Here is a 10,248-nt window from a genome sequence, read left to right on the forward strand (position 1 = left end):
ACATCCATGGTTCCGGTGATGCAACCCTATCCGTAAGATAATTTATTACATGTAGTTAATTAATGGGCTTAGATAAATGTTATGAGAATGGATTATATTGGTGGAATAAATTTATTTATTTAATTATGAAATGATATTGCGTAATTATGAGGTAATCTTATGAGATTTGCGATGAATTGACTGTGAATTACGTCGAATACAATATGTTGAATTTGCTGGCAAAGAGTTGAAAGGTTGCAAAATTGATAAAAAAAAAAAATTGACTTTTTATTTTTATTTTTTATCTCTCTGTGTTATTTCTGGAAAAACTTGAAAAGATGTCGTAGTCTTTCTGACCTAAAACCCAACGGCATGAGTCCCTGAGTTTGAATGCAATAGATTTGCTAGCCATTTCAATCCTTTTCATTTTCCTTTTTATTTTTTGTAAACAAAAAGGGATCGAAAATTATTGACCAGTAGGAATTCTGAAATATCTTTACTTGGAGATTACTTTTTTTTTCCCCTCCCTTATTCTAATTCAAAAGGGTATTTTTATACGATGCTAAGAATCTTAAGCACACTAATATTAATAATTAATAATTGAAATTAATATTGAAAAATATAATTTCATTAGTTAGGTATTAAATTTATTTTTTAGAAGTTACTAATTGAGTCCCACAAACTTTAATTTCATTCAAAATTTATATAATTTTTAATTTTAAAATACATAGAATTAGTCAAAATACATATAAATTGACTCAAATACCTATATTTATTGAAAAAATAAAAAAAGAAAACAATCACAAGATGACAATCCTTGTCATTTCCATATTTTAGCCATAGACTTCCATAACGCCTAAGGACTTGTTTGAGATAAGAAGAAAAAGGAAAGCCTACCCATTCTTCGTTCATGAACATTCTTGTTGTGACGAAGATTATCATGTATATTATATTTGCCTTAATTAAAAAATTATAAGTGTGGTTACCTGCTCCATTTCCCTTGTATTTGTGAGATGAGCGAGTGATCGGCTCATTCAAGCATAGGCAGAAAGAGGGAAATTAACAATAACAAAGACAACTCATGAGGCAAGTAACGTACGTAGCATACGACTTGGCACAAACAACCCCAACTCTTCTGAAGAAATGTTAATTAAGAGAGAAAGAGACAAGTATGACTGCAATCAAAAAGCCTATAGTCTAGAAAGGTAGATAGCTAGAGAGAGAGAGAGAGAGAGAGAGAGAGAGAGAGAAGGGGAGGCAGGGAATGGATGTGAGGAAAATAGTGGTGGTGGTAGAAGACGTAGACGCAGCAAGAACAGCCCTTAAATGGGCTCTCCACAACTTGCTTCGTTTTGGCGATTTCATAACGCTCCTTCATGTTTTCTCTCCTGCTATGAACTCATCAAGAAGCAAGAACAAGATAAGGCTGCTTCGCTTGAAAGGTTACCAATTGGCTCTGTCATTCAAAGATATATGCAACAACTTCTTTAATGTAATTAAATCTTGTCTTGTATATATTTTGTTTAATTAAATGCCTTTCAGTACTTCAATTGTGTGTGTGTGTTTTGTGAATAATATTAGTGAACATTGATACGATGATAATTTTAGATTCATATTGTACAGACAAACGTTGAGATTATTGTAACTGAAGGCGATCAAGAGGGTGGAAAGATTGCTGCTATGGTGAGAGAAATTGGTGCCTCTGCACTTGTTGTTGGACTCCATGATCGGAGTTTTCTATACAAGTAAGTTCAGTTTTAAATTCCCATTTTGTTTTTGTTTTGGAAACTTATGTATAGTTATCAAAGAAATGATTTCCGTAACGATCATTCGGCTCATGAGTAAATTCAATGCTGAGCTTATTGAGAAGATACAGGAATTGGTCAACTGGTTGATGAATGATGGGTCTCTAGGTAATTTCTTGCAAATCCAAGGGTACCTAGCTAGTACAAGGTGGTTTCCTTGTTGGTTTCAATTCAATCCTTTTTAAGGATTCAAAATCGAAACTTGAGGACTTGTTTTAGTATTTTAGCAATCGTCAAGTGTGTGAGCTTTGAGGTTGACGGTGGCCAAAGATTAGAATGCTTGAGCCAGAGAGATAAAGCACGACTGCTGGGGCATGTGACATGTCTATGGTGGTGAAAAAAGCCAAAAAGTTTCTGGGATCCACCTTGGGGGCAGATGTCGGTTTGCCTGTGGCTGCTGACTCTGGAGTCTCTGTTTGGATTGCTCCTAATAAACTTTTCACTGGAAGGTTCCTCGTCAACATTTGAAAACCTCATAATCATGGAGCTCATTTTGAATCATCGTAACATCTCTAATCCCGATACTAGATTTCTGGGAAGGGGCCTTATCAGCGATTTGCCAAGGCCTCATGAAAGTTTGTGCATGAAATGATTATGCTGGGTTCGAAATTAAGGTTCTCATCAACTCATGGCACCTAGGATGACTTGAATCCAAAGACACATTTCTGATCTTTTGACCCAAGTACTGGTTCAAAAATTCTGTTAGTTTTGTAAATGAATGCAAGCCAATTCTGCGAATTGATGATGAGCATGTGTATTCTCTGCAATAAATGAACCGACAGGTCCATTGCAAGCTCCTTTACAGTAAATATCCTATAAATATACAGTCTTGGAGGCACACAGGACTCATGGCAATGTTTTCTGCCCTTATTGCTAGGTTGGCAATGGCCCACAACAGTATTGCAAACAGCTTCAGCTGCAGGGTACTGGCCATCAAACCACCACCATTGCCCCTGTGGAGGTCTACCGGTGCCAGGGCCAGCGCAGCACGAGCACCAGACATTTCAATCAGCAGCATGGACTTCTCGCAGATCGAGATTGGAAGACCATTAGAGTAAGTTGAATCTTTACCATTTCTATAGTTTTCAAATGCACGACTCCTCCAATCCATCCCTTAAAATGCCCTCTCGTCATCATACTCTGAGAAACACAATGCTAAGAAGGGTACTGGCAAATAAATGAACACCAATTCGTTGATGGGAACAAGTTTGGTGCTAAAAAAATTACCGAAAACCAACTGGAAAAGAGAGAGATAGAATAATACAATGGGATCTTACCGTATTCTTATTAGCTATCCATCTTTGACGTGCAGGGTTCCTCATATTGCTCCACCAAAAGTTCCTTACAAAATCTGCCCAGATCCATCTGCAATAATATGGAGATCGAGGAAGTCAAAGAGAAAGGGTAGCGCTTGCATTAGCATTTAGCAGGCTAAACTCGATGATATTTCTCAAACACACAGTTTCAGCTAATCAATTCCATCGTTAGCTGCAACAATTTTTGGGCATATGGTTATAGAACTTTGGCCTTAGCATTCTGACCTGTCTCACACATAAACATTGAAATATACAAATGGAAATAGTGGAATTGACTGCATGTAGTTATTTTGATTTTACAGGAATCATTGTCAAGTTGTGAAAAATTTTGTCCTGTATTTATTTTTACTATTTTCATATAATAATATAAATTATATCTTAATAGTCTTATTTATTATTTTAAAATTTTAAATTAAGATAGTTTTTTAATATAAAATCAAAATTTTAATAATTAAACAGTAATGAACTTGAATATTATCATCTTGTTCTCTCTTTAAATTAAAATTTAATTAGTAATACAATATAATGTAAACATATATAAATTTTAAGTTTTAAGAGTTTTTACTTAAAAAAATAAAAATATAGTAAAAAATAATATATATAATATTTTAAGGTTTTGTCTAACTTATTAAAATTTTAAATTAAAATAATTCTTATATATATATATATATATAATAGCAAATTCAAGGATGAATTTCGAGGATGGACAAGGGTGGCCTGGCTTACCTAAGGTTTTAAACAAAATTCAAAATCCCTCGTGTCCTTGCAAAATTTTTAAGGAAATTTTATGAAATAGCCATAAAACTTAAAATTATTCATTTCGGCTCTTCTAATTTATAAAATCTAGATTCGCTCTTAAACAAATCCCTAACAAACTGGTATATAAATTTGCACTATTTAACTATAAAATAAGAAAAAATTATCCTTGTTATCCTATGGTTTGGATCAAATTATAGTTGTCTCTCAAGTTTTAAAGAATCACACTTTTCAACTTTAATCAACACAAATCTTCATTAAAATAAATACAAAGACTAAAATACTCTCGTATATATTATAATTCAAAAATGCAGGTAATTTCACTCTTTTTCTCTCACTTTCTCTTTTTTTAATTGAAAACAATAAATTAAATTTTTTTTTCTCTCAATTAAAGAACAAAAATGTAAGAAAATAATAATTATTCACAATAATTTTTGAATCATGTGATAAGATCTTGTGAGTTGTCGAAGCTAGGACAACTTCCTTATATAAATTACTGTATAATAAATATGTTTAAAATGTTTTTTAGTTAGAGGTTAGAAATTGATGAGAAAGTGTTTTGTATGATGTTAAAATGTGATTATTCAATTGTTTACATTAAAAAAAAAAACCAATTTTCTTGTTTTTCAACTTCAATCTTGAAAAAGGCTATAAAGCCTTTAAGCTGATTTGTTTTTCTTTGATCGATGACAATCAACATAAAATATCTAATTTGACTAATAGGTATTCTTTTATTGTTGTTTAAGTAAACACTCATAAGAACCTCTAATTTGATTTTGTACTGGTCCCGGAAAACCCAAGTGAATAATCTTTTTAAGAACTTGGATTATGATTCAATAAACACTTATGTGAAGTATGTTAAACCATTATTAAATATAATTAGTAATTTTTTTGTACAAATCCTAAAAACACCCTATTTATCTTAACGGGTTACTATTGTAAGAATTCAAATCTGGATTTTTTTGCTTAAATAGATGCTAAATTAATGTATTTAACCTTCTATTGATTGTGATTTACTACTCTGTTATGGAAGAACTGATTAAAAAATCTCAATACAATTGCTCATCATGGCAATTTAATATTTGTTCAAAAAAATTGTTGTTTGGATAAAATATCATATTTGATATCTTGTTTATTTGCAAGCAAGTGTGACTTACATGGATTTAAAATAAAGAGATAATAAAGGGAATGTAATTGTGGATGATACCTTAAGCATTAAGGTTATTAGTATATATGATGAATGTGAAGAAGAAGAAATTAATTTATATGTTGATGAGGATATTAATGCTGCCCCTCTAGAATGGAAAATGCCTTGGTGTTATTTAGGCAAGCTTAATAATGATAGACCAACTCATACAAAATATTTTGCTTTTTATTGTCATAATCCATTTTTGAGTCACTCTTAATTCATTTTTTTCTTTTAAAAAAACTGCACGATGCTGTTTTGAACGGCATTATGCTGCTTCTTCTCCTCTACGAATGCAGAGACAAGGGAGAAGAAGATTTTTGAAATGTTTTCTTCCTGCTCACTCTCTCCACCCTACTTGCCCAAAAATCTCGCATGACCCATACCCACATAAGACACAACCATTTCCTATAAGCATTATGAAAGAAAAATGAGACAGAGACCTATGCCCTCCACTTGAACAGGATATGATGAACCTCTCCCTAACTGCCTATAAATATAGAGGAACGCGCAGAAGAGAGAGGGGGAAAAAAGAGGGGGGAACGAGTTGTAAGAGAAAAGAGAAGCAACAGAAGGTGAGATAGGAGGAAGAATTGTTTGAAAGAGAGGAGAGATTGAAAATAAAAAGCAGAGAGGAAAGGGAAACCAAACGTGGGATTATTTTTTGAGAGACAGAGGAGAGAAAGTGAAAACATACGCGGGGAACAAAAGAACAGAGATTGGTGGTCTTAACATAGAGAAGAAAAAGGACTGTTCCTCACCCCTCAGGCAGCACCGCTGTTCTTCCTTTCCACCACCACAGCAGCACCGCCATTTTACCACTATCAGTGCTGCCAATGCTAGTAGAACCAGAGGGGGGAGAAAGAAAAAGAACTAAAGAGAGAGTAAAAAACAGATGAAAAAAACAAAGACTAGAAGAAGAATGCAGACGTGGGGAAGGAAAAAAGACAAGAGGAGCAAACCGACAAGGGGGAAAGAAGACACCTAGATTGGTGTCTCTGCACTTAGAAGAAGAAGCATCTAGTAGCCACCGCGGGTCAGCTCGGAGGAGACAAAAAAAAGATAGAATGTGCCTTTACACTGAAGAAGAAGAACATGACAGCAAACACTAGTTGCAGCAACAACAACAACAACCATCTACCAGCGTAACAGCTCCTCACTACACAGACACCACATTGGAAGAAGAATCACTAGTGTTCCCAGTCACTGCTGTTGCCACCATAAGCCACCGGAGACAGCAACCATGCTCCCTCATTCCAGGTAACCTTCCTCCCCCTTTGATGTTCATTTTTTGGTTCGTCTTCATTTGCTTGTAGAACATAAGCAATTCATATTTTATAGCAAATGAATTTATAATTAGGTGGTTACTATGTAAAGCACAATAACCACCTAATTATAATTCACTGGTTATTGTGCTTAGCACAGTAACAGGCAACCGACCTTTTGTTCTTTCATGTTAGAACATTTGCCCAGCCCACGCGGCTGGGCTGAGTCTAGCTCTGTAGCTAATAGGCCCAAATTTCTTTTTTTTTTTGCTCGGGTTTGGCCCGGTCCAAAATGAATGGGCCCGACTCAGTAAAAAAAATATATTAAAAAATTATTTTAGAAAATTTATGATTTTTCCATGTATTTTTCTACACCATTTTGATTAATATTGGTCTATATTTTTATATCGTAAAGATATAAATCTGGTATTAAAATATTTGGTTTTCAAAAAATATTTTTGTTTTCATGTATATGGCCAAGTCTTTAAAAGGAAAAAAATCATATACAAATAAAACTTCAAAAAAATATATTTTAGCATGCATTTTGACATTAATAACTAGTTTATTAAAGTCACGAGAACTTGACCAATATTTCAAAAAAATCCAAAACAATTATTTTGTTTTCTTTTAATATCCGAGATTATAAATTTATATGTAAAACGTACTCTCGATATTAAAAAGATAGTTTTCTTATTTGATGTTAGAACAGTTAGGTGTTTACCCGATAAGATAAGGGCTTCCTTACTGGGGAGAACTTGTCTTAAACCATAGACAGACTAAAAATTAAAAAACACGACAAGACCTTAATTTTTATCAGACAATAAAACAATACAGCTTACCTTAGGCAGGATGTATTTGGGGTGCTAATATCTTTCCTTTACGCAATCAGTCTCCGTACCCGATCTCTGACATCAATTAGGGTTCCTAGTGACCAGAATATTAGGTGGTGACTCCCATTCTATTTTTTTTGCTAATAAAAAAGATGTAAGATATACACACATAAGGGTGGATGATCATCACAACGTCACACACATGTGACACTTATGTTGATGATGAAGTTGGAAAAAAAATAATAAGATTGTGTTTTTACTTGAAATAAATTATTTGGATTCTAAATATGAAGATGTTATGGTTTAATTAATGAAGTTAGAGGTTTTGATGTTGGTGTAGGTGTGGGTAATGGTCATGGTGTTGGTCATTGTGGTGGCATTGGAGTAGCTATTGATTATGTTATAGTAGAGGTGTTGATTATAATATTGGTATGGGTAGAGGTCATGGTGTTAGTGTTAGTCATGGTAATAGTGTTAGAGTAGGTGTTGATCATGTTATAGTAAATGTGTTGATTATGATATTGGTGTGATTATGTTAATATATAAAGAGGATGAATTTGAGTTTGTAAATAAAACTGAGGATGATTGGATTAACAGCTTAACATGTGATGGTTTTAATGTGAAAATTGTACATGGTGCATTAGATTCAGAAAATAAATGAAATGATAGTAGTGATGGTGACAATGTTGCAATTTTTGAAAAATCTAATAATGATAGTAGTGTTGAGTTTGTTGTTGATGATATTTTATATAAATTAAATATTTATTTTTTATAATATTTTTAATATATATAACTTTGCATATTCATGTTGCGATATTAAATATCTTAATTTATGTTAGTTTATTTATTTTTTCAATTATGTTATATTTATCGTTACTTACTTTTTTTTTTCCATTTATTTACAAAAGGTTTGTGATTTATTTAATTGGATGCGTGCATAAATTTTTCTATTTATATTTATAATTTTTTTTTGTATGAAAACATGCTGAAAATTCTATATGTTCAAGGTTTTTTTTTTTTTAATCATGTATTGGTGTTTTCAATTTGATTCTTAATTTTATGATTTTTTTTTCATTAACTCTTTTATAAATTTTTTATTATTTTAATTTTATCCTTCAATCCAAGTTTATAATGTATTAGTTTTTTAATTGAATTTGGTCCTTATTGATCAATTATGTGTGTGTGTGTGTATTTTCTTGTTTGCTATTGTTGCGTCTTTTTTTTCCTATGTGATTCAAATAAAGCCAGCTTATCTAGTTAATCAAAACTATAACCCGAGTTTTAGGATTTTTTTTATAAAAAAACATGTTAGCAATACCTAAATATTTTACAGAAAAAATAATATAGACTCGCAACACGGACACCAACCTAATAAAAGCTAATTAGAGAGATTTTTTACTGTAGTCAATGAGAGAAATTATTTGTGCCTCTCCACCCAAAAAAACTTTAAACAGGCAATTAGAAGTATTTTAATAGTTTTACAAGGTTTTTTAGTCATTACTAAATTGATTGATAGCAAATAAGTTCTTTTTTCATTTTAATTGCATAATAAAATAATTATAATACTAAAAAAATAGAGTAAAAAACTTTTGTGTTTACACGATAATTTTTATGTAATTATCATGTCTAATGAGGGACAATATGACATTTCATTGGGTGTAGAAAATATATAAAAATAAAAAATAAAAAGCACAGTAAAACAATCAAATATCATTAGAAGCTAAAAAATTAAAATTGGCCACGAAGGGCTTTTTGTTTTTTCATAAAGGTTTTCTTGGATATTATATGATAAGCCGAGCGAAAGTTAGAACTTTTAACAAATAAAAAAAGAAGAAGTTATTGGGCGTGTAAAGCATGCACCATGTGTGAGGTGCCTAAACACTTTGAACAACATCTAAAAATATCTTTCTATCGTGTTTTGAAAGTAACATCATGTCCTCTTATATACAGAGTGATGAGTGTTGGTATTGGTGGTTCATTGATGAGGTTTTCTTTTTATTCTTTTTCTTTTCTCTCACCTCCCCTAAACATTATAATTGAGACTTTTTTATTGGTGGTATTTCAACTTCAATCATTATTCTTTTGATTTTTATGTTTTGTTTTTGGTCTTTTTGTAAAAGTTTTATTTGTTTTCACTTTCAACTTTCAATCTCAATTTATCAAATATTATATTTTATAATTTTATCCTTATTCTTTTGATTTTTTTTCTTAGCCCCTTTGTCAAAGTTTTTTTGTTTTTTGGTATCATCATTCAATTCAAATTGATGATATCATATTTTTTAATTTGATTCTCATGTTTTAGATCTTTAATTTCTTTTTTAGCTCTTTTGTAAAAGTTATTATTTTTTTAAATTTCACCCTTCAATTAAAGCATTATTTTTATTTCTTATATCAATTTTGACCCTTATTTTTTTTTTATTATTTTGGGTCCTTTTACTAAATTGATTTGTCTTTTCAATATCATTATTCAATTAAATATAATTTATTTTTTATTTTTATTTTAATCCTCATTCTTTTAATTAATATTTTTATAATTTTTTTTCAATTTCATCTTTCAATATTTGCTTGATTAAAAATTAGTCTTTTTGGTTTTTTCAAGATTGGATGTTTTGAGTCTAATGACCCGGGTTATGAGTTTAAAAATTTAACACAAGTTTTTTTATTTAAAAAAAGGGCTTTACAATTATATTTATATTTTTATCAAGTTATTTCAATTTCATGATCTGGACCACGGGTTTGACAAGATATATAGGGTTGGTCAACATTGATTATCAAAGTTACAAGTTTAAGCTAATTTAGGTTAACCAAGATCATTTTTTAATGTTTTTTTACCCAATTTGTTTTTTCTGTATTTAATAGGTTGTGAATTAAGATACATTATTTATTTCATTTTGAAAAAAAAAACATTTCTTCCCCTTGTTATTCTAATCACTTTTCTTTTTAAATTTTAATCATTTATTATCATTTTTTCCATCTAATTGAAATATAGCAATCTTATTCGATTCAATTGGGAACTTGAGGCTCACATCTTTATTTTTATTTTTTAAAACACACTTGCGACATCTAAATATTATTTTTTGAGCTAATAAAATTAGTCTGGCTTCAAGGTGA

The 10,248-nt window shown here is 31.0% G+C and overlaps 1 protein-coding gene across 2 annotated transcripts; it reads left to right on the plus strand.

The window, feature by feature from the left end:
- Positions 1-889: 889 nt before the first annotated feature.
- On the plus strand, positions 890-3,426 carry LOC105114192 (Adenine nucleotide alpha hydrolases-like superfamily protein). 2 transcript variants are annotated; one of them, XM_011010665.1, is made up of 4 exons: positions 890-1,471; positions 1,588-1,724; positions 2,662-2,838; positions 3,097-3,426. In XM_011010665.1, exons 1-4 carry the CDS (start codon positions 1,244-1,246, stop codon positions 3,209-3,211), a joined length of 657 nt encoding a protein of 218 aa, XP_011008967.1. In that variant the 5' UTR covers positions 890-1,243; the 3' UTR covers positions 3,212-3,426. The 2 variants fall into 2 exon arrangements, with proteins under 2 accessions (XP_011008967.1, XP_011008968.1); XM_011010666.1 differs by having other exon boundaries at positions 899-1,471; positions 1,603-1,724.
- The last annotated feature ends 6,822 nt before the right edge of the window (positions 3,427-10,248 follow it).

This window comes from Populus euphratica, unplaced genomic scaffold (assembly GCF_000495115.2).
Source record: "Populus euphratica unplaced genomic scaffold, PopEup_1.0 scaffold499.1, whole genome shotgun sequence".
In the NCBI taxonomy this organism is placed as follows: domain Eukaryota; kingdom Viridiplantae; phylum Streptophyta; class Magnoliopsida; order Malpighiales; family Salicaceae; genus Populus; species Populus euphratica.

Excerpts from the sequence above, each read along its gene's own strand:
- LOC105114192 (XM_011010665.1), top strand. The coding sequence starts at position 1,244 with ATGGATGTGAGGAAAATAGTGGTGGTGGTAGAAGACGTAGACGCAGCA. Across the intron at positions 1,472-1,587 it reads TATGCAACAACTTCTTTAAT|ATTCATATTGTACAGACAAA; the intron begins GTAATTAAATCT and ends TGATAATTTTAG. Across the intron at positions 2,839-3,096 it reads GAGATTGGAAGACCATTAGA|GGTTCCTCATATTGCTCCAC; the intron begins GTAAGTTGAATC and ends TTTGACGTGCAG.